The sequence below is a fragment of the Atractosteus spatula genome, chromosome 2 (assembly GCF_055471065.1).
Source record: "Atractosteus spatula isolate fAtrSpa1 chromosome 2, fAtrSpa1.hap1, whole genome shotgun sequence".
Lineage (NCBI taxonomy): Eukaryota > Metazoa > Chordata > Actinopteri > Semionotiformes > Lepisosteidae > Atractosteus > Atractosteus spatula.
In genome coordinates this window covers 50,019,102-50,043,565 of record NC_142707.1, presented here as the reverse complement: position 1 = coordinate 50,043,565, position 24,464 = coordinate 50,019,102, and the positions used below count along the sequence as shown (strand labels likewise).

The 24,464-nt window shown below is 53.6% G+C and overlaps 1 protein-coding gene across 1 annotated transcript; it reads right to left on the bottom strand.

Moving 5' to 3' along the window:
- Positions 1-237: 237 nt before the first annotated feature.
- LOC148839827 (uncharacterized) lies at positions 238-24,129 on the bottom strand. The gene is made up of 21 exons (XM_088936237.1): positions 24,102-24,129; positions 23,978-24,019; positions 23,688-23,816; positions 22,094-22,357; positions 21,132-21,331; positions 20,249-20,306; positions 19,563-19,666; positions 19,369-19,468; positions 18,435-18,745; positions 17,319-17,496; positions 15,706-15,858; positions 15,083-15,215; positions 14,221-14,326; positions 12,776-13,011; positions 11,623-11,781; positions 11,208-11,325; positions 7,537-7,631; positions 4,703-4,901; positions 3,884-4,100; positions 1,025-1,111; positions 238-602 (listed from the first exon to the last, which is right to left on the bottom strand). The coding sequence occupies exons 1-21, from the start codon at positions 24,127-24,129 to the stop codon at positions 238-240; spliced, it is 3,282 nt and encodes a 1,093-aa protein (XP_088792363.1).
- Between the last annotated feature and the right edge of the window lie 335 nt (positions 24,130-24,464).

Sequence of the window (24,464 nt, the reverse complement as noted above, 5' to 3'; positions counted from 1 at the left end):
TCTCTGACTCTCTCAGCCCTGTGGAGCACAGAGCTCTGTATCCCTGACTCCTCTCAGACTCTCTCAGGCCTTTGGAGCACAGAGCTCTGTATCCCTGACTCCTCTCTGACTCTCTCATCCCTGTGGAGCACAGAATTTAGTATCCCTGACTCCTCTCAGACTCTCTCATCCCTGTGGAGCACAGAGCTCTGTATCCCTGACTCCTTCTTCTCCTCATCTCCCCTCACTGTTTCCGTCTCACCCTGCTGTCTCCTCCATCTGTCCTGCAGGTCCATGTCCGTCCTCCCTCTCATCTCCACTGGTCCTGTCCTCCCTGTCTCCGCCAGCCCCCTCATCTCTGTGTGGACAGAGGCCCTCCACCGGGCTGCCCAGTATCTCCTGCAGGGCGTCCCGCTGGGCAGGGGGGCGGCTCTCTGCGCTGGCCTGCAATCTGTCTGGCAGGGTGTCCCAGAGGCCTCGTGCCAGCCTGCCCAGCGCCCCCCGCCACGCCCGGCCTCCGCCAGCGCCGCCACTTGTCAGCTGACCGATCAGGTGCCAGAGAGCCGGGAGGACATGGCGCTCGACCGCGGAGGGCTTGAGCCGAGCCACGGAGCGGACCAGGACTGCGGGAGAGAGACGGGCATGGTCACGCGCTGGCACTGGCACACATGGTCTCACGGCAGCTCCCTCCAGTACCCCGCTGGCACAGGGTATCACACCACGGTGGTCTTGGGAATGGGGCTCAGAATTCCTGCTTCCACAGGAAGGGCAACTGGGCTGCCACTGTGTACTGGGCCAGAATTCCCTCCTGCGCGGCACGGAGTACCCCCACTGCGAGGCTCAGAGTACCCCCACTGCGCAGTCCGGAGTACCCCACTGCGTGGTCCGGAGTACCCCCACTGTGCGGCCCGGAGTACCCCCACTGCGCGGCCCGGAGTACCCCCACTGCACGGCTCAGGGTACCCCCCTATGCGGCCCGGAGTACAGGATGTAAATCTTATCATTCAATTTCTCTAGCAATGAAATCATTACATCATTCCCTCACCTGCCAGTCTCTCAGTCACCTCCTGGATGGCTCTGCCACTGCTATACTGCGCCCTGCTGGCCAGGGGCTGCAACAGCAACGCATTGTCTGTAAGCACAGAGGAGAGAAACAGATTTATTCCCGAGAGTCGTGTCTCTCACCAGCCCAGGCGAACAGTCGTGTCCCAGCATGTCTCCATGGAAGGGTCTCCAATGTGGATCTCCATCCTGCATGGTTTTTCTTAGTCAGTACCTAGTGCTTGCAGGCTGCTTCTTGTGAACAGCTTTTGGCTTGAGTCCTGCCAGCTGCTGGTTCGACAGGCAGACCGCAGACTGGTCTGGCCCTGGCTGAGAGAGTGAGGCAGACACACGCAGAGAAAGACGGAGTGAGAGATGGAGATGGCCTGTCAGACCTGCTGAGTTATCCCACTCTCCGCTGCCCCAGTGCCCTGTGCTCAGCTGGTCATTGTGAAACAGGAACCACTTCCCACAGCTTCACAACCATTGTCAGACTGACAATTACTTTCTCTGGGAGTTTTGACCTGGCAATGAGGGCATTGAAGGAGAAGGCACTTAGGGCTTTCTATACCATTACAAGGGGGCTCCACAACACTCCATAAAAATCTGTCTGTGAATTTCTGAAAGTGTAATCCAACCCATTGCTCTATACAGCAGTGAAGTGTGGGGTCCACTCACAGACCAGGATTACACTAACTGGGACAAACACTCCATAGAAACTGCACCCAGAGGTCTGTATAAACATCCTCCATGTGCAGAGAAAACCTCCTAACAATGTGTTCAGGACGAATAACGCAGATACCCATTACTAGTATGTATCAGCATACAGAAGAGAGCAATCAAGTACTGGTTACTGCTGAGAAACAGTGACCAGCATCCCTCCCCCAACAAGGCCCTGCTGAGTCCAGAGCAGAGCCCCCTCAGCCAGCTGGTCCTGAGGCTCACTGACACCAGCCAGCCTCAGGACAGCACTGCTAGAGCAACACGAATCAAAATCAACCAACTCACAACACAAACTGGGGGACACACAACACAACACAAACTGGAATGATGCAGGACTCTAAACACACAACACACACGAGCTGAGTATCTGACTAGAGTAAGAGACAGCACAGAGAAACAGAGCAAAGTTCAGACAAAGTACAGGCTCATGATCACACTGTCAGCAGACAGAGAGACTGTCTGAGGAACAGTGAGTCTGTCTCCCAATAACGCTCAATATGTTTACAGTATACAGTATGTAAATATTTTATGACATGTCTCTGTTGTAAATGTCTGTAATATTTCTTTAGATTTTATTTTACTTTTATTTTATGTTTTGTTCCATGTTAATTTTATTATTTTTATCTGCTTTGACAACACTGATTGTACCCATCGGTCATGCTAATAAAGCACCTTGAATTGAATTGAATTCGACACTGACCACAGTGGGAGACCATACAGAGAGACACTGACCACTGTATGAGACCAGACAGAGAGACACTGACCACTGTAAGAGACCAGACAGGAAGACAGTGACCACAGTGGGAGACCAGACGGAGAGACACTGACCACTGTAAGAGTCCAGACAGAGAGACACTGACCACTGTAAGAGACCAGACAGGGAGACAGTGACCACAGTGGGAGACCAGACGGAGAGACACTGACCACTGTAAGAGTCCAGACAGAGAGACACTGACCACAGTGGAAGACCAGACGGAGAGACACTGACCACTGTATGAGACCAGACAGAGAGACAGTGACCACAGTGGAAGACTAGACGGAGAGACACTGACCACTGTATGAGACCAGACAGGGAGACAGTGACCACAGTGGAAGACCAGACGGAGAAACAGTGACCACAGTGGGAGACCAGACGGAGAGACACTGACCACAAAGGGAGACCAGACAGAGAGACAGTGACCACAGAGGGAGACCAGACGGAGAGACAGTGACCACAGAGGGAGACCAGACAGAGAGACAGTGACCACTGTAAGAGACCAGATAGAGAGACACTGACCACAAAGGGAGATCAGACAGAGAGACAGTGACCACAGTGGGAGACCAGACGGAGAGACACTGACCACTGTAAGAGTCCAGACAGAGAGACACTGACCACTGTAAGAGTCCAGACAGAGAGACACTGACCACTGTAAGAGACCAGACAGGGAGACAGTGACCACAGTGGGAGACCAGACGGAGAGACACTGACCACTGTAAGAGTCCAGACAGAGAGACACTGACCACTGTAAGAGTCCAGACAGAGAGACACTGACCACAGTGGAAGACCAGACGGAGAGACACTGACCACTGTATGAGACCAGACAGAGAGACAGTGACCACAGTGGAAGACTAGACGGAGAGACACTGACCACTGTATGAGACCAGACAGGGAGACAGTGACCACAGTGGAAGACCAGACGGAGAAACAGTGACCACAGTGGGAGACCAGACGGAGAGACACTGACCACAAAGGGAGACCAGACAGAGAGACAGTGACCACAGAGGGAGACCAGACGGAGAGACAGTGACCACAGAGGGAGACCAGACAGAGAGACAGTGACCACTGTAAGAGACCAGATAGAGAGACACTGACCACAAAGGGAGATCAGACAGAGAGACACTGACCACAGAAAGAGATCAGATAGAGAGACAGTGATCTCAGAGGGAGACCAGGCAGAGAGACACTGACCACTGTAAGAGACCAGACAGAGAGACACTGACCACTGTATGAGACCAGACTGAGAGACACTGACCACAGTAAGAGATCAGATAGAGAGACAGTGATCTCAGAGGGAGACCAGGCAGAGAGACACTGACCACTGTAAGAGACCAGACAGAGAGACACTGACCACAGTGGGAGACCAGACAGAGAGACACTGACCACAGTGGGAGATGAGACAGTCCAGTAGGGTGGCCGCAGCAGGGGCAGTTCCAGGATGTTTGGCATTCAGGTTGTCAACGGCAGCAGTTGCCAGGTGCGACAGGAGAGGATTGAGGCTGTTGCCTAGCAATGGCGTGATCTGGCTGGCCATGTCCAGAGCTTGGAGACACACCTTCCTGTTAGGGTCCTGGAGCCTCGGGCCAAACCAGTCCCATACCTGCGCAGTCAACCCATTGATCAATAATCCCTTCTCCTACTGATGAGTCAACACCTGGCTGTTCCCACTTAATGTACTGTCTCCCTTGCTGCCTTCATATACCTCCTATCCTACACCTCCCAGTATCTCTGTCTTCATATACCCCCTGTCCTACACCTCCCAGTATCTCTGTCCTCACATACCCCCCGTCCTACACCTCCCAGTATCTCTGTCCTCACATACCCCCTGTCCTACACCTCCCAGTATCTCTGTCCTCATATACCCCCTGTCCTACACCTCCCAGTGTCTCTATCCTCCTGTCCTACACCTCCCAGTGTCTCTGTCCCCCTGTCCTACACCTCCCAGTGTCTCTGTCCTCTGTCCTACCACTCCCACTTTCTCTCTCTCCCCCTATCCTTAACCTCCCAGTGTCTCTGTCCCCCTGTCCTACACCTCCCAGTGTCTCTCTCTCCCTGTCCTACACCTCCCAGTGTCCCTCTCTCCCCCTGTCCTACACCTCCCAGTGTCTCTCTCTCGCCCTGTCCTACACCTCCCAGTGTCTCTGTCCCCCTGTCCTACGCCTCCCAGTGTCTCTGTCCCCCCAGTGTCTCCCTCTCCCTCACCTTGCTGATGTTGGCTGTGATGAGGAGGGGGTGCTGGGTGCACAGCTCCAGCAGCAGGGCGACCCCTCTGGCCCGCTGGGCATGTTCCTGTGCAGTCAGCAGGGCCTGCAGCTCCTTCAGCCTCTCGCCCCGCTGCAGTGAGCGCAGCACCGCGGCCCGGAGCCGCGGCCCAGGGAGGAGCTGCTCTCCAGGGCCCTGCCTGGGATGAGACAGGAGTCACAGGCACTGCAGGCCAGACTGGGGTGACCCTCGTTAGTGCTCTCACTCTGCCCATGGGGAATTAACTTTCCATTCAGGCCTTTTAGAACTGTAATTTGAGCTTTGAAAATTTCAGAAATTAAGCAATATTTCAAAATTTAAAGGTCACTTAAATCTGTAAATTTTACACAAGGCTGGTACTCCAGATACATACAAGAAATAGGAGTTGTGTGCAAACAATAACAGGACTGTTCTACTGCACTGGGACTGTAGCTCCTATTGTAACAGGACTGTTCTACTGCACTGGGATTGTAGCTCCTATTGTAACAGGACTGATCTACTGCACTGGGACTGTAGCTCCTATTGTAACAGGACTGTTCTACTGCACTGGGACTGTAGCTCCTATTGTAACAGGACTGTTCTACTGCACTGGGACTGTAGCTCCTATTGTAACAGGACTGTTTTACTGCACTGGGACTGTAGCTCCTATTGTAACAGGACTGTTCTACTGTACTGGGACTGTAGCTCCTATTGTAACAGGACTGTTCTACTGTACTGGGACTGTAGTTCCTATTGTAACAGGACTGATCTACTGCACTGGGACTGTAGCTCCTATTGTAACAGGACTGTTCTACTGCACTGGGACTGTAGCTCCTATTGTAACAGGACTGTTCTACTGCACTGGGACTGTAGCTCCTATTGTAACAGGACTGTTCTACTGCACTGGGACTGTAGCTCCTATTGTAACAGGACTGTTCTACTGTACTGGGACTGTAGCTCCTATTGTAACAGGACTGTTCTACTGTACTGGGACTGTAGTTCCTATTGTAACAGGACTGATCTACTGCACTGGGACTGTAGCTCCTATTGTAACAGGACTGATCTACTGCACTGGGACTGTAGCTCCTATTGTAACAGGACTGTTCTACTGTACTGGGACTGTAGCTCCTATTGTAACAGGACTGTTCTACTGTACTGGGACTGTAGCTCCTATTGTAACAGGACTGTTCTACTGTACTGGGACTGTAGTTCCTATTGTAACAGGACTGTTCTACTGTACTGGGACTGTAGTTCCTATTGTAACAGGACTGATCTACTGCACTGGGACTGTAGCTCCTATTGTAACAGGACTGATCTACTGCACTGGGACTGTAGCTCCTATTGTAACAGGACTGTTTTACTGCACTGGGACTGTAGCTCCTATTGTAACAGGACTGTTCTACTGTACTGGGACTGTAGCTCCTATTGTAACAGGACTGATCTACTGCACTGGGACTGTAGCTCCTATTGTAACAGGACTGTTCTACTGTACTGGGACTGTAGTTCCTATTGTAACAGGACTGTTCTACTGTACTGGGACTGTAGTTCCTATTGTAACAGGACTGATCTACTGCACTGGGACTGTAGCTCCTATTGTAACAGGACTGTTCTACTGTACTGGGACTGTAGCTCCTATTGTAACAGGACTGTTCTACTGTACTGGGACTGTAGTTCCTATTGTAACAGGACTGATCTACTGCACTGGGACTGTAGCTCCTATTGTAACAGGACTGATTTACTGCACTGGGACTGTAGCTCCTATTGTAACAGGACTGTTTTACTGCACTGGGACTGTAGCTCCTATTGTAACAGGACTGTTCTACTGTACTGGGACTGTAGCTCCTACTGTAACAGGACTGTTCTACTGTACTGGGACTGTAGCTCCTATTGTAACAGGACTGTTCTACTGTACTGGGACTGTAGTTCCTATTGTAACAGGACTGTTCTACTGCACTGGGACTGTAGCTCCTATTGTAACAGGACTGTTCTACTGTACTGGGACTGTAGCTCCTATTGTAACAGGACTGTTCTACTGTACTGGGACTGTAGCTCCTATTGTAACAGGACTGTTCTACTGTACTGGGACTGTAGTTCCTATTGTAACAGGACTGATCTACTGTACTGGGACTGTAGCTCCTATTGTAACAGGACTGATCTACTGTACTGGGACTGTAGCTCCTATTGTAACAGGACTGTTCTACTGCACTGGGACTGTAGCCCCTATTGTAACAGGACTGTTCTACTGTACTGGGACTGTAGCTCCTATTGTAACAGGACTGATCTACTGTACTGGGACTGTAGCCCCTATTGTAACAGGACTGTTCTACTGCACTGGGACTGTAGCTCCTATTGTAACAGGACTGTTCTACTGCACTGGGACTGTAGCTCCTATTGTAACAGGACTGTTCTACTGCACTGGGACTGTAGCCCCTATTGTAACAGGACTGATCTACTGTACTGGGACTGTAGCCCCTATTGTAACAGGACTGTTCTACTGTACTGGGACTGTAGCCCCTATTGTAACAGGACTGTTCTACTGTACTGGGACTGTAGCCCCTATTGTAACATCCCTCTGCTCTCCTCCCCACTGAGAGCTGGTGTGTGGTGAGTGTTCTGTTGCACTTTGGCTGCTGTAGCATCATCCAGGTGGGAACTGCAAATCTGTGGTGGTGGAGGAGAGTCCCCATTACCTGTTAAGCGCTTTGAGTGGAGTGTCCAGAAAAGCATTTTATATGTGTAAGGATAATAATAATAATAATTTGTCGGTTGATTGACTCAGTGGATTCTTGAGTGATGAAGGAAGTGAGCACTCTTACCCTGCAGCAGAGCTCAGCACATCTGTTGTAACGCTAACCCGGGGCGACCTATGACCTCGTGCCCAGGGAGGCTCTGCCACACTGCCCCGTGTGACCTGCAGGAGAGACAGGAGAACCGGGGAACACCGCCATTGTGTGGAATATCAGTGTGATGTATTATAAGCAGCAGTGCCTTGTCTAGACTTCAGACAATGTTACATTATCTAGTGGGAGTTAAGGGTGAGAAGAGGGGTGAGAGGAGGGCATGGTCACTCAGAGGGGTGAGAGGAGGGCATGGTCACTCAGAGGGGTGAGAGGAGGGCATGGTCACTCAGAGGGGTGAGAGGAGGGCATGGTCATACAGAGGAGTGAGAGGAGGGCATGATCATACAGAGGGGTGAGAGGAGGGCATGGTCATACAGAGGGGTGAGAGGAGGGCATGGTCACTCAGAGGGGTGAGAGGAGGGCATGGTCACTCAGAGGGGTGAGAGGAGGGCATGGTCATACAGAGGGGTGAGAGGAGGGCATGGTCACTCAGAGGGGTGAGAGGAGGGCATGGTCACTCAGAGGGGTGAGAGGAGGGCATGGTCATACAGAGGGATAAGAGGAGGGCATGGTCATACAGAGGGGTGAGAGGAGGGCATGGTCATACAGAGGGGTGAGAGGAGGGCACGCTCATACAGAGGGGTGAGAGGAGGGCATGGTCATACAGAGGGGTGAGAGGAGGGCATGGTCATACAGAGGGGTGAGAGGAGGGCATGGTCACTCAGAGGGGTGAGAGGAGGGCATGGTCATACAGAGGGGTGAGAGGAGGGCATGGTCACTCAGAGGGGTGAGAGGAGGGCATGGTCATACAGAGGGATAAGAGGAGGGCATGGTCATACAGAGGGGTGAGAGAAGGGCATGGTCATACAGAGGGGTGAGAGGAGGGCATGGTCATACAGAGGGGTGAGAGGAGGGCACACATACAGAGGGGTGAGAGGAGGGCACGGTCATACAGAGGGGTGAGAGGAGGGCACACATACAGAGGGGTGAGAGGAGGGCATGGTCATACAGAGGGGTGAGAGGAGGGCATGGTCATACAGAGGGGTGAGAGGAGGGCATGGTCACTCAGAGGGGTGAGAGGAGGGCACACATACAGAGGGGTGAGAGGAGGGCACACATACAGAGGGGTGAGAGGAGGGCATGGTCATACAGAGGGGTGAGAGGAGGGCATGGTCATACAGAGGGGTGAGAGGAGGGCATGGTCATACAGAGGGGTGAGAGGAGGGCACACATACAGAGGGGTGAGAGGAGGGCATGGTCACTCAGAGGGGTGAGAGGAGGGCATGGTCACTCAGAGGGGTGAGAGGAGGGCATGGTCACTCAGAGGGGTGAGAGGAGGGCATGATCATACAGAGGAGTGAGAGGAGGGCATGGTCACTCAGAGGGGTGAGAGGAGGGCATGATCATACAGAGGAGTGAGAGGAGGGCATGGTCACTCAGAGGGGTGAGAGGAGGGCATGGTCACTCAGAGGGGTGAGAGGAGGGCATGGTCACTCAGAGGGGTGAGAGGAGGGCATGGTCATACAGAGGGGTGAGAGAAGGGCATGGTCATACAGAGGGGTGAGAGGAGGGCATGGTCATACAGAGGGATAAGAGGAGGGCATGGTCATACAGAGGGGTGAGAGGAGGGCATGGTCATACAGAGGGGTGAGAGGAGGGCACACATACAGAGGGGTGAGAGGAGGGCACACATACAGAGGGGTGAGAGGAGGGCATGGTCATACAGAGGGGTGAGAGGAGGGCATGGTCACTCAGAGGGGTGAGAGGAGGGCATGGTCACACAGAGGGGTGAGAGGAGGGCATGGTCACTCAGAGGGGTGAGAGGAGGGCATGGTCATACAGAGGGGTGAGAGGAGGGCATGGTCACTCAGAGGGGTGAGAGGAGGGCATGATCATACAGAGGGGTGAGAGGAGGGCATGGTCATACAGAGGGGTGAGAGGAGGGCATGGTCACTCAGAGGGGTGAGAGGAGGGCACGCTCATCCGGAGGGGTGAAAGAAGGGCATGATCATACAGAGGGGTGAGAGGAGGGCATGGTCATACAGAGGGGTGAGAGGAGGGCACACATACAGAGGGGTGAGAGGAGGGCATGGTCATACAGAGGGATAAGAGGAGGGCATGGTCATACAGAGGGGTGAGAGGAGGGCATGGTCATACAGAGGGGTGAGAGAAGGGCATGGTCATACAGAGGGGTGAGAGGAGGGCACACATACAGAGGGGTGAGAGGAGGGCACACATACAGAGGGGTGAGAGGAGGGCATGGTCATACAGAGGGGTGAGAGGAGGGCACACATACAGAGGGGTGAGAGGAGGGCACACATACAGAGGGGTGAGAGGAGGGCATGGTCATACAGAGGGGTGAGAGAAGGGCATGGTCATACAGAGGGGTGAGAGGAGGGCACACATACAGAGGGGTGAGAGGAGGGCACGGTCATACAGAGGGGTGAGAGGAGGGCACACATACAGAGGGGTGAGAGGAGGGCATGGTCATACAGAGGGGTGAGAGGAGGGCATGGTCATACAGAGGGGTGAGAGGAGGGCATGGTCATACAGAGGGGTGAGAGGAGGGCATGATCACTCAGAGGGGTGAGAGGAGGGCATGGTCATACAGAGGAGTGAGAGGAGGGCATGGTCATACAGAGGGGTGAGAGGAGGGCATGGTCATACAGAGGGGTGAGAGGAGGGCATGGTCATACAGAGGGGTGAGAGGAGGGCACACATACAGAGGGGTGAGAGGAGGGCACACATACAGAGGGGTGAGAGGAGGGCATGGTCATACAGAGGGGTGAGAGGAGGGCATGGTCATACAGAGGGGTGAGAGGAGGGCACACATACAGAGGGGTGAGAGGAGGGCACGGTCATACAGAGGGGTGAGAGGAGGGCACACATACAGAGGGGTGAGAGGAGGGCATGGTCATACAGAGGGATAAGAGGAGGGCATGGTCATACAGAGGGGTGAGAGGAGGGCATGGTCACTCAGAGGGGTGAGAGGAGGGCATGGTCATACAGAGGGGTGAGAGGAGGGCACACATACAGAGGGGTGAGAGGAGGGCATGGTCATACAGAGGGATAAGAGGAGGGCATGGTCATACAGAGGGGTGAGAGGAGGGCACACATACAGAGGGGTGAGAGGAGGGCATGGTCATACAGAGGGGTGAGAGGAGGGCATGGTCATACAGAGGGGTGAGAGGAGGGCACACATACAGAGGGGTGAGAGGAGGGCATGGTCATACAGAGGGATAAGAGGAGGGCATGGTCATACAGAGGGGTGAGAGGAGGGCATGGTCATACAGAGGGGTGAGAGGAGGGCATGGTCATACAGAGGGGTGAGAGGAGGGCATGATCACTCAGAGGGGTGAGAGGAGGGCATGATCACTCAGAGGGGTGAGAGGAGGGCATGGTCATACAGAGGAGTGAGAGGAGGGCATGGTCATACAGAGGGGTGAGAGGAGGGCATGGTCATACAGAGGGGTGAGAGGAGGGCATGGTCATACAGAGGGGTGAGAGGAGGGCACACATACAGAGGGGTGAGAGGAGGGCACGGTCGATCAGTGTTGGAGCGCAGGGAGTTCAGACTGGGTGGGAACTCAACAGGAGCATGCCAGTACCCTGGGAACCCCAGCACTCACCAGCCACACCACACTGACCTGCTGCTGAAAGGAGGTGGACAGGAAGTGCAGGTCATGGGTGGACAGGAAACGCTGGGCCAGCAGGTCAAACTCAGGGTGAGAGATAAGGAGAGACAGCATCCTGCGTCCATAGAACCTGCACAGCACACACAGATAGCACTGTCACACTGACCTCCTGACACACCCACAGATTACACACTGACACACAAAAACAATGCACAAAACACAAACTCCTGCTCCGTTGTGGAAGAACATACAGATTAATTTATTGAGCTCTGTTCTGGATGGTTGGCTGATTGTCAGAGCAAATGAGAAATCAGCTGATGAATTGGTCTTGCCAGGTGGATAAGATAGCAGACAATCCCTCTGACTGGTATTTCCGATCGACAGAGCAGATAAACGTGACGGACCGGTCTCAGTGCATGGCTCTCACCGGGTGTCCTGCTGGGCGTCCTGCGCCAGTCGGACCAGCGCGAGGAGCAGCTCCTCCTGTCCTGCCCCCCTGCCCGCGAGCGCCAGCTCCGCCCCCTCTCGCTCCAGGACCAGCGCCATCATCTCCGCGGCACAGCAGCGGGAGGCGGGGTTTCGGTGACTGCGGGACAGGAACGCACTGGGCTGAGAGACTGAGAGACTGAGACACGCGTCGCAGTGCCCAGCTGGCCGTGCCAACACGGGCAGCCCAGCGCCAGTGTGCACGGAGAGGGGGCTGAGGGACCCGGGGAGAGAGGAAAGGCTGGGGAGGGTGTGAGAGGAAGGAATTTCAACTCCAGACAGCAGCTGACAGAGAGGCAGTAGATTACAGTATACATACTGCAGCTCAGAACCATAGAGTACAGTACAGTACGCTACTGAAACTACAGTCCAGTATAGCACACTACTGAAGCTACAGTCCAGTATAGCACACTACTGAAGCTACAGTCCAGTATAGCACACTACTGAAACTACAGTCCAGTATAGTACACTACTGAAGCTACAGTCCAGTATAACACACTACTGAAGCTACAGTCCAGTATAGCACACTACTGAAACTACAGTCCAGTATAGTACACTACTGAAGCTACAGTCCAGTATAGCACACTACTGAAACTACAGTCCAGTATAACACACTACTGAAGCTACAGTCCAGTATAGCACACTACTGAAACTACAGTCCAGTATAGTACACTACTGAAGCTACAGTCCAGTATAGCACACTGCAGTCTGGTACAGAACTACATTACTGTGCAGTAAGGTACACTAGAGTGCAGTAAGGTACACTACAGTACACTACAGTGCAGTATGGTACACTTACACTACAGTACAGTATACAACAGTACACTACAGCACAGTAAAGTACACTACACTTGAGCGCTGTACAGTACACTCTGTCCTGTGAGCTGGGGTGCCTGTGACTCTGTAGTAGCAGCTTCTGAAGTCATGGAGTTGTGCAGTATTCTCACACCACCATGGTTTTGCCTTGCATTTCCTGGGTTTCTTTATGGTTGTCCCTGCCGTGCCTCGCTGTGCCTCTCCTGTCACTCCACTGTGCTGTAAGCACACCTCAGATCTTACTGGGCTCCTGCCTCCCCTTCTTCTCTGTCTCTCACCTGGCTCCGGTGCTGATGAGCGAGCCGAGCGCGCGGGCAGGGCTGACGCTGCCCACCGCCGCCCACAGCGCCCTCTGCGCCCCCTCCCTCAGGAACTCGCTGGAGTCGCCGGCCCGCAGCAGCAGCGCACGCATCACCACTTCCAGCTCCCCATCCATGGCACTGCCCAGCGCCCCGCACACTGCCCCCAGCGCCCGCATCGCCGCCCGGGACACCCCGGACCGCAGGCTGAGCACCTGGGAGAGACAGAGCGATGACGTTCAGCAGCCTGATCTGTCCAGATCACTCTCCCTGTAACCAGCAGGCTGAGCACCTGGGAGAGAGAGAGCGATGACGTTCAGCACCCTGATCTGTCCAGATCACTCTCCCTGTAACCAGCAGGCTGAGCACCTGGGAGAGACAGAGCGATGACGTTCAGCACTCTGATCTGTCCAGATCACTCTCCCTGTAACCAGCAGGCTGAGCACCTGGGAGAGACAGAGCGATGACGTTCAGCAGCCTGATCTGTCCAGATCACTCTCCCTGTAACCAGCAGGCTGAGCACCTGGGAGAGAGAGAGCGATGACGTTCAGCACCCTGATCTGTCCAGATCACTCTCCCTGTAACCAGCAGGCTGAGCACCTGGGAGAGACAGAGCGATGACGTTCAGCACCCTGATCTGTCCAGATCACTCTCCCTGTAACCAGCAGGCTGAGCACCTGGGAGAGACAGAGCGATGGTGTTCAGCACCCTGATCTGTCCAGATCACTCTCCCTGTAACCAGCAGGCTGAGCACCTGGGAGAGACATAGCGATGACGTTCAGCACTCTGATCTGTCCAGATCACTCTCCCTGTAACCAGCAGGCTGAGCACCTGGGAGAGACAGAGCGATGGCGTTCAGCACCCTGATCTGTCCAGATCACTCTCCCTGTAACCAGCAGGCTGAGCACCTGGGAGAGACAGAGCGATGGCGTTCAGCACTCTGATCTGTCCAGATCACTCTCCCTGTAACCAGCAGGCTGAGCACCTGGGAGAGACAGAGCGATGGCGTTCAGCACTCTGATCTGTCCAGATCACTCTCCCTGTAACCAGCAGGCTGAGCACCTGGGAGAGACAGAGCGATGGCGTTCAGCACTCTGATCTGTCCAGATCACTCTCCCTGTAACCAGCAGGCTGAGCACCTGGGAGAGACAGAGCGATGGCGTTCAGCACCCTGATCTGTCCAGATCACTCTCCCTGTAACCAGCAGGCTGAGCACCTGGGAGAGACAGAGCGATGGCGTTCAGCACCCTGATCTGTCCAGATCACTCTCCCTGTAATCAGCAGGCTGAGCACCTGGGAGAGACAGAGCGATGGCGTTCAGCACCCTGATCTGTCCAGATCACTCTCCCTGTAACCAGCAGACATGAACATCCTCTGTCCCCTGTCCCCCCCAGTATCCCTCTGTCTCCCTCTCCTCCCCTCACCTCTCGGGAGACCAGCTCTGTAACCTGGTGCAGGCGAGTCCGCAGGGCGTCGGAGTGCCAGGCTGCCAGGGCGCGCAGGGCAGACAGACTCTGCGTCTTCAGCTCCCTGGCAGAGACAGAGGGGGAGAGCTGAAGCAGCAGCTGGAGGGGTCGCCCACACTGCCAGAATATCAGACTGGAGATGAACAAGTGTAAAAATAGAAAACGAAAACAACAACTTGTACTAAGATTTTGCTGTGGGCACTTACATCCTGCACTCATTTGTTCTCATTCCAGAAAGCACTAATAGTAAGAGAAGTGCAATCACGCAGAATGAGATCCCTCTCCGTGTGTACATTGAGAGGCCTGGGCTCATCAGCATTTGGTCTTAAGGGGACAGAGTTCATCAGAAATATAACATAAAGAGGACAGACATCATGATCCTACAGGAGACGTGGTGTCGGGGAGACATGGACACCCACTGTCCCCCGGGCTACAAGGAGATCATAGTGCCCTCTGTTAAAAAAAAAACAAATCAGTCAGGGCAGAGATCCTGGGGGGATTATAGTCGGGTCCAGAGAGGAGTTCAGAGTCTCGTCCTCTGACTACAGCAATTGCATGAATGAATGAAATTTTCCGCAGTCTCCACACAGAGACCTGCCACTTCCAGGACCGGGAACTTTGAGCAGGAGAGAATGGTAGGGGTGGGAGTGATGGGAGAAGAGGCGGCTGTTCTGTCAGAAACTGCTCGGCACCTATTTTGTGTTGCAGTCTGGTCACTCTTTTTCTGCTCGGCCACATCCGAATGCACTCACAAACAGGACGGCACCTCTCCAATGTCATTTCCTCGTCTGAGTGAGGCCCTGCACGGTACAATACTGACCAGTCCTCCCGCTGCAGGTCCCTCAGGGCCTGTGTCAGATGGAGCTCCGGGTTCGAGAGGGGGCGGGGCTCCTCAGCATCTGAGTCTCCACCTGTTTCCTGGGACATCTGGAACAGCCCGGACCCTGGCAGCACTGACACACAGACACACACGCATCACACACGGCCCCATGGAGTCCAGGAATCCCAACTGGGATCACATAAGAGACCAGGTATCCCACTTGGGATTATGCAGGAGACTGGGAATCCCAGATGGGATAATACAGGAGATCAGACCAGGAATCCCAGGTGGGATCACGCAGAAGACCTGAAATCTCAGCTGGGATCACACAGAACACCTGAAAACTCAGCTGGGATCACACAGAACACCTGAAAACTCAGCTGGGATCACACAGGAGGCCAGGAATCCCAGCTGGGATCATGCAGGCAGCTGAAACGGCAGAGGTGGTCAGGCAGCAGGTCAGTAGTCCTGTCTGTACTCTGGTGTCTTGGGTCTGATACCTCTTGTCCAGAACAGAGTGAGGACTGGACAAGTGGATAACAGGTGGACGAAGAGAGATGACAGACAGACAGACATGTAGGCAGAAGACTGATGGACAGACAGCCAGGCAGATGGACAGTTACCAGAGGAGTGTCTCCGGCGTGGGCTTGATAACGAGGGACAGTGGCGCGGCCGCAGGACTGCCACACTGGCCCGACGAGTGGGGCAGGGGGCCTGCAGGGGGGGCTCTCCTGGAGGCGAGTGTGCAGGAACCAGAGTGGAGGCTGTGCTGCGCTCTGCAGGAGACACACTGTCTGTCACCAACACACATGAACTGGGATATTCCTGGTCACAGGACTCCTGCCCTCTGCTGGAGATACACTGTCTGTGTCACCAACACACACGAACCATGATCCTCCTGGTCACAGGAATCCTGCACTCTGCAGGAGACACACGAACACACATGAACTGGGATCCTCCTGGTCTCTGCAGGAGACACACTGTCTGTCACCAACACACATGAACTGGGATCCTCCTGGTCTCTGCAGGAGACACACTGTCTGTCACCAAAACACACGAACTGGGATCCTCCTGGTCTCTGCAGGAGACACACTGTCTGTCACCAAAACACACGAACTGGGATCCTCCTGGTCTCTGCAGGAGACACACTGTCTGTCACCAAAACACACGAACTGGGATCCTCCTGGTCTCTGCAGGAGACACACTGTCTGTCACCAAAACACACGAACTGGGATCCTCCTGGTCTCTGCAGGAGACACACTGTCTGTCACCAACACACACGAACTGGGATCCTCCTGGTCTCTGCAGGAGACACACTGTCTGTCACCAAAACACACAAACTGGGATCCTCCTGGTCTCTGCAGGAGACACACTGTCTGTCACCAAAACACACGAACTGGGATCCTCCTGGTCTCTGCAGGAGACACACTGTCTGTCACCAACACATATGAACTGGGATCCTCCTGATCACAGGACTGTGGCAGCCCGCCTTTGGAAGAGGTTGTAATAGCACTGGCCTCTGTCACTTGTAAATAGACACACTGGGTGGTAATTAGTTAATTAAATGAATGGTGGTGCAGTTACACACTCTCACATAGGATTAATTAGTGGATGTTTTGCAATAGAAAGGTGTTACTGGGGTAGGTGGGGGATGCTTTATAGTTTTCCTGTTGCAAACCCAGTTTCTGATGTATTATTCTCCTACTCCCCACCTCGCAACCTTCGTTCGTCTGACACTGGCCTCCTGTCTGTTCCCCAGGCCCGTAGATGTACTATGGATGACAAGGCCTTCTCCTGCTACTCCCCAGAGCTCTGGAATTCTATCCCCCAGGACAGCTGGGGGTCACCTTCACTGAGCGCATCCAAACCCAGACTCAAAACCTCCCTCGTCAGACAGGTTTTTACTGATCTGGTGTCTGTGTCTGATTCTTGTGTCTTCAGCTGCATTTCAACTCTGTTTTTGAACATTTCCTATATCACACTTTGAGAAGCTACTTGTAAATAAAATGTATTGTTATGATAACCCCTCCTGTGCCGGTCATGTGTTCAGATCCCTGGAGCCCTGTATAAGGGTGGGCTCATTAATTACTGCATTAATGCCTCGTGAGCCATCATGGCTGATAACAGACACTGTGTCACGGCTGTGTCAGCTCTGCGGCTGGACGGGCGATGACCACAAACCGCAGGTTCGGTCATTCGCGGCCCCACCTCAAGCCCAGCCCCCGGAAACTCCCACCTGATAGGGCTGGGGGGCAGTGCGGGGGCGCGGCCGCGGGCGTCTCAGAGGGGCCAGAGCCCGGGCCGCAGCCGCCCTCGCTGTGCTTCTCCTGCTTCTGTCTCCTCAGCCTGTCCAGCTCCTTTCTCCACCGCTCGCGGACTTTCTTCCGCGCGGACTTGGACAGAGGCGCCGGGACCTGAGGGCGAGGGAGGCCGTCAGGACAGGAAGTGACCCAGACAAGGCGCTGCGTGGCTTCAGGCCAGTGCCGGTGCACCCAGGACTGGAAACAGGAGGCCCAGGCACGCAATGTGATTTTACAGCCTCAGCACCATGCAGCAGCTGGATCACAGGATGCGTGGATCACCAGGAGAGCGCCCCCTGCTGGTACAGACTCCACGCTGCGTCCTGCACACTCACTCCAGGAGAGCCCCCCCCCTGCTTGTACAGCCTTCACACTGCATCCTGCACACTCACTCCAGGAGAGTGCCCCCTGCTGGTACAGCCTCCACACTGCATCTTGCACACTCACGCCAGCCAGCAGCCATGTCACTCTGCAGCTCACAGCTGGCAGCCCACTGAAGCTCAGCAGGTGTGAGCCTGGCCAGTACCTGGATGGGAGACCTCCTGGGAAAACCTAAGGTTGCTGCTGGAAGTCCTGTTAGTGGGGCCAGTAGGGGGCGCTCACCCTGCGGTCTGTGTGGGTCCTAATGCCCCAGCATAGTGACGGGGACACTATACTGTAAACAGGCGCCGTCCTTCGGATGAGACGTAAAACCGAGGTCCTGACTCTCTGTGGTCATTAAAAATCCCAGGGTGTCTCTTGAAAAGAGTAGGGGTGTAACCCCGGTGTCCTGGCCAAATTTCCCATTGGCCCTTACCAATCATGGCCTCCTAATAATCCTCATCTCTGAACTGGCTTCATCACTATGCTCTCCTCCCCACTGAGAGCTGGTGTGTGGGGAGTGTACTGGTGCACTATGGCTGCCGGTGCATCATCCAGGTGGGGCTGCACACTGGTGGTGGTGGAGGGGATCCCCATTACCTGTAAAGTGCTTTGTGTGGAGTGTCCAGAAAAGTGCTATAAAAGTGTAAGGAATTATTAATTATTATTATTATTATTATTATTATTATTACCTCCAGGAGAGCCCCCCCTGCTGGTACAGCCTCCACACTGCGTCCTGTGTGCGGTGGAGAGCAGGGTCTGGTGTGTGTATCGCTCCCAGGCTGGGCTGTCTGCTGTTGTGAGGAAGGGCCAGTGTGTGTTGTGTCCACAGCTGTCTCGCCTGACAGAGAAGAACCCACGTGCCCTGCGGAGACTGCTGGGGCCACACCCAGGAGGGCCAGCGAGTGGTTCCCTGCTCCAGCTGTCACTGAGACAGCGTCTTCCTCAGCCTGCTGCTCTCCCTCGGTCGGCATGGCAACAGCTCTCAGCGTGCCTGCAGCGTCTGGAGGGATAGAGCAGTGCGGAGAGTGAGAGAGAGACTACACACTCACTGTCCCAGTATCCAACCAGGGTGAGAGACAGCAAGGAGAGGCAGACCCTGACAAAGGACAGGCTCAGTGACCTCAGCCTGGGCAAAGAAACCGGACACAGTGTCCAGAAAGGACAAGGCTCAGTGACCACAGCCTGGGCAGAGAAACTGGACACAGACGGACAAAGACTGGACACAGTGTCCAGAGAGGACAGGCTCAGTGACCACAGCCTGACCATAAATACTGGACACAGGCAGACCTGATTGTCCAGAGAGGACAGGCTCAGGACCACAGCCTGCATATAGAAACTGGACACAGACAGACCTGATTGTCCAGAGAGGACAGGCTCAGTGACCAGTACTGTGTGTACATGTTACTAATTGTTATTGCTTTGGCAACGCTGTAACTCATCAGTCAGACCAGTATACTCTTGCAATCTGAACAGGAGGGTAAGAGAATGGGTCTGACACAGGATCGCTCTCAGAGTAAACCCTGACAAAGAGAGAGGAAGGATTGCCCCTCACTGTCATCACACACACACAAGCAGACACCACAGGGACAGAGCGAAGACAGGGGCGCAGAGGCAGTGGGGTACCTGCAGACTGCTCAGGCACTCTGGGAGGGGGCAGAGAGGACTCTAGGACTGGGGCGCTGTCACCCTCTGGAGACACCCTGAAAGAACAGCACCAGTCTTGCTATGTGTAGACACAGACACAGACTTAGGAGGAGCACTGGGAATGTCTCACTGACACAGACCATCAAAAACACCACAATGAGCAAGAAGCTCACAGACTCCTCCCCCTTCCCTACCTCCACCTCATGCAGTCCTCCTTGCAGAGTGCTGATCGGCTGGCAGGCCTGGGGGAGGGGCTGCGACTCTGAGTCTTGTCCAACTGGGGAATGGGTGGCAGCAAAGTCCCACAGAGGGATAGGCGTTTTCTGAGAGCACTGGAGCGCACAGACTGGAGAGCAGCCAGGACCTGAGATCAGACAGACAGACACAGACTAGAGAGCAGCCGGGACCTGAGATCAGACAGACAGACACAGACTGGAGAGCAGCCAGGACCTGAGATCAGACAGAGACACAGACTGGAGAGCAGCCAGGATCTGAGATCAGACAGACAGACACAGACTGGAGAGCAGCCAGGACCTGAGATCTGACAGACAAAGGCACTGACTAGAGAGCAGTCAGAACCTGAGATCAGACAGATAGACACAGACTGGAGAGCAGCCAGGAACTGAGATCAGAAAGAGACCCAGTCTAGAGACCAGCCAGGATCTGAGATCAGACAGACAGACACAGACTGGAGAGCAGCCAGGAACTGAGATCAGACAGAGACCCAGTCTAGAGACCAGCCAGGATCTGAGATCAGACAGACAGACACAGACTGGAGAGCAGCTGGGACCCGAGATCAGACAGAGACACAGACTGGAGAGCAGCCAGGACCTGAGATCAGACAGACAAAGGCACTGACTGGAGAGCAGCCAGAACCTGAGATCAGACAGAGACACAGACTGGAGAGCAGCCAGGACCTGAGATCAGACAGACAGACACAGACTAAAGAGCAGCCGGGACCTGAGATCAGACAGAGACACAGACTGGAGAGCAGCCAGGACCTGAGATCAGACAGAGACACAGTCTAGAGAGCAGCCAGGATCTGAGATCAGACAGACAGACACAGACTGGAGAGCAGCCAGGACCTGAGATCAGACAGACAAAGGCACTAACTAGAGAGCAGCCAGAACCTAAAATCAGACAGACTGGAGAGCAGCCAGGAACTGAGATCAGACAGAGACACAGTCTAGAGAGCAGCCAGGACCTGAGATCAGACAGAGACACAGTCTAAAGAGCAGCCAGGACCTGAGATCAGACAGAGACACAGACTGGAGAGCAGCCGGGACCTTAGATCAGACAGACAGATTTGCATCTGCTGGGATCAGGGGTACAGTTCAGTGTTGGGAACAGAGGTACAGTTCAGTGTTGGGAACAGAGGTACAGTTCAGTGTTGGGAACAGGGGTACAGTTCAGTGTTGGGAACAGGGGTACAGTTCAGTGTTGGGAACAGCGGTACAGTTCAGTGTTGGGAACAGAGGGAACAGTTCAGTGTTGGGATCAGGGGTACAGTCAGAACTGTACCTCTTCTGCTCTACAGGGAACAAGGGCGATACTCCCTCTTGTTAGTAACAAGGTGCAAGATGTGATTATTTCAACATTTGCTTTGAAGTTGTAATTTTTCTTGACAGAAGTGATTTTAAAAAGGATTACTCAGGCCAGCCTGGACTTCTGTCCTCTCCTGTGAATCCCGACAAGAACATAGTATCCTGAAGGCTCACCCAAATGTCTCTCACTCCCCTCACCTCCTCGGACCGGGGGTCAGTCTCTGTGTCCTGGGACGACTGGCCGACTTTCTCCACCTGCTCTGCAGCGCTTGGGGCTCCCGGAGCGATCGGGGGGAGAGGCTCAGAGCATGACAGGGGTCTCTGGGGGGTGGAGCGAGCCAGGGGTGCCCCGAGGTCACTGACACCCCCAGTCGCCCCCGCACTGGGCCCTGGCCCACCTGGGAGACACAGACAGACCACAGACACTCACCAGGTGCTCAGACCTGGGCTGAGAAGATCAGAGTAGAGCACCTGTTTCACAATTGTAGAAACCAAGAGATTCGAGCCTGAGATGTCTGTTCGTCAGGCCAAGCTTTATTGTATGCATACAAGGAACCACAATAAGGACCATAGTAGTTATAGTAGCTCAAAGGGGATATGGCTCTACACAGCTTATATATACGTTTCTCTACACCCTCCCCCTCCTGTCTTTGAGGTAGCTTTCTCAAGAAACTCCAGGACTCAGAAAGCACTTAAAACATTCCTTTCTTATCAGGGGCTTAGTGTAAACATTCCCCATTAGGGAGTTTAGGGAGCAAGCGTGATGGTTAGAGTTTAGCATGTGAATTCAGCAGGAGTTCACAGCTCCTACCACTCTATGGGTACAGAGTAACATGCAGATTCGGCTAGCAGGCTCCATCACCACTGAAGTACCCACAGCTGCACTGCCTCTTCCCCAGTGCTCCCAGGAGGAAGGTTGTCCAACTCCCCTGCTCAGGTGCTCCACGACGCTGGAACGATCTCCTGGCTTCTATCAGATCTGTCAGAACTTTCAAACTGGTCTTAAAACTCACCTGTACTCCTGCTTTTAATTTTGATTTGTGCAGACCTGTCTCCTAGTTTTATTATACAGCACATCGAGACGAAGTACCTTGAAAGGCACTATATAAGACAGCTGGTTTTTATTATTGTGTTATGTGGGTGTAATGTGGCTCACTGACCAGCAGAGGCGCTGTGTGAGTGCAAGAACGAAGCTTCTCCTGTTTTCCCAGCTTCTCTCTCTGATGATGCTCCTCCCACCTCTGTCCTCCCATTGGCTGGTGGGCGTGGCCTGGGCTCTGACAGGCGGCGACGGGCTCGTGTGTCGATGGGAATGGGTAGCAGGGAGTGACGTCTGCGCTGTGGCCTCCGGTCCACAAGAGGGGGTCCTGTTTCAACACTGGCCTCTCTCCCCTGGTCCTGGGACAGTGCAGGTGGCAAGATCTCTGTACAAAAACAGAAAAGCCAAGGCAGAGTGTCAGTAATCAGTGTGGGTCAGTGTTTCTTCCCTAAACTCAGAAATCTAGTCCCAGAGTTCCCACACCTGCCAGAATCACAACGGGTCCCAATCCTACTGGGAGAGGGGACTCAGTTGAACTGGCAGCCCAGTATGTGATCTCCTGTCACAGCCTGAGGAACAGTGAGTCTGTCTCCCAATAATGCTCCTTCTGTCTACGTATATGTAAATATTTTATAATATGTCATTGTTGTAAATGTCTGTAGATTTTATATTAATTTTATTTTTTGTTTTGTTTCATGTGAATTTCATTATTTTATTTGCTTTGGCAACACTGATTGTACCCATCGGTCATGCTAATAAAGCACCTTGAATTGAATTGAATTGAGAGACAGCACATACACTGAGAGACAGCACACTCACACTGAGAGAGACAGCACAGTCACCCTGAGAGAGACAGTACAGTCACACTGAGAGAGACAGTACAGTCACACAGAGACAGCACACACACACTGAGAGAGACAGCACACAAACACAGAGACAGCACAGTCACACTGAGAGAGACAGCACAGTCACACTGAGAGAGACAGCACACACACACAGAGACAGTGTGTCAGTGAATCAGTCAGTCTGTGAGTCAGAATGTCAGTGAATCAGTCAGTCTGTGAATCAGTGTGGGTCAGAGTGTCAGTGAATCAGTGTGGGTCAGAGTGTCAGTGAATCAGTCAGTCTGTGGGTCAGAGTGTCAGTGAATCAGTGTGGGTCAGAGTGTCAGTGAATCAGTCAGTCTGTGGGTCAGAGTGTCAGTGAATCAGTCTGTGGGTCAGAGAATCAGTGAATCAGTCAGTCTGTGGGTCAGAGTGTCAGTGAATCAGTGTGGGTCAGAGTGTCAGTGAATCAGTCAGTCTGTGGGTCAGAGTGTCAGTGAATCAGTGTGGGTCAGAGTGTCAGTGAATCAGTCAGTCTGTGGGTCAGAGTGTCAGTGAATCAGTCAGTCTGTGGGTCAGAGTGTCAGTGAATCAGTGTGGGTCAGAGTGTCAGTGAATCAGTCAGTCTGTGGGTCAGAGTGTCAGTGAATCAGTGTGGGTCAGAGTGTCAGTGAATCAGTCAGTGGGTCTGTGGGTCAGAGTGTCAGTGAATCAGTCAGTGGGTCAGAGTATCAGTGAATCAGTCAGTCTGTGGGTCAGAGTGTCAGTGAATCAGTCAGTGGGTCAGAGTATCAGTGAATCAGTCAGTCTGTGGGTCAGAGTGTCAGTGAATCAGTGTGGGTCAGAGTGTCAGTGAATCAGTCAGTGGGTCTGTGGGTCAGAGTGTCATACCTTTTCCAGGTAAGCTGTTGCCTGGGAGACGGAGAGAGGAGTCAACACTGCGGCTGCGCTGTGAGTGGTGCCCAGTTCGCACATAGGGCACGCTCCCACAATACACTGCAACTGGCAGCCTGACAGCACCTAGGGACACACACAACAATACAACTTCAACACACACAGTCACACAGCTCAGGTCTGCAGTGTGACTGTCTGTCCTCTCAGCTTCCAGATACTGTCAGGTATCGAGAGAGAGAGCGACGAGAGGAGACCATTCCATCAGTCCTGCTGTGCGTTTTCACTACTATCCCACACCACCATGCGGATCACTTCAAGGACCGACGAGGCTACAGACAAGAGGAGACCATCGTCAGAACGGAAGAGAATTCCACTCCACCCACCTTGCATGCTGACCATGGATTCTCTTACCTCCAGCAGTGTTTTCGGTGGGGTTCATGATGGACTCTTCACTCCCTCTGCCAGGACAGCGCTGCAGTGCTCCAGTCTGTGGGAAGACAGCAGCTCATTTCGGGGCTCCAGGAGGGGACAGTGCTGTAAGAGATACCATATCACATAACACCATGACTCACTCCCAATCACACACCATTACACATCACGTGACACAATCACTAACTCACGTTCTCTCAATCCCACTCTCACAATCACTAACTCACATTCTCTCAATCACACACATACTCACAATCATTAACTCACACACACACTCACAATCATTAACTCACACACACACTCACAATCACTAACTCACATTCTCTCAATCACACACACATACTC

Excerpts from the sequence above, each read along its gene's own strand:
- LOC148839827 (XM_088936237.1), bottom strand. The coding sequence starts at position 24,129 with ATGAACCCCACCGAAAACACTGCTGGAG. Across the intron at positions 15,859-17,318 it reads CTGCCCCCCAGCCCTATCAG|AGCGCAGCACAGCCTCCACT; the intron begins GTGGGAGTTTCC and ends TGTCTCCTGCAG. Across the intron at positions 11,782-12,775 it reads CTCATCAGCACCGGAGCCAG|TCACCGAAACCCCGCCTCCC; the intron begins GTGAGAGACAGA and ends CCTGTCCCGCAG.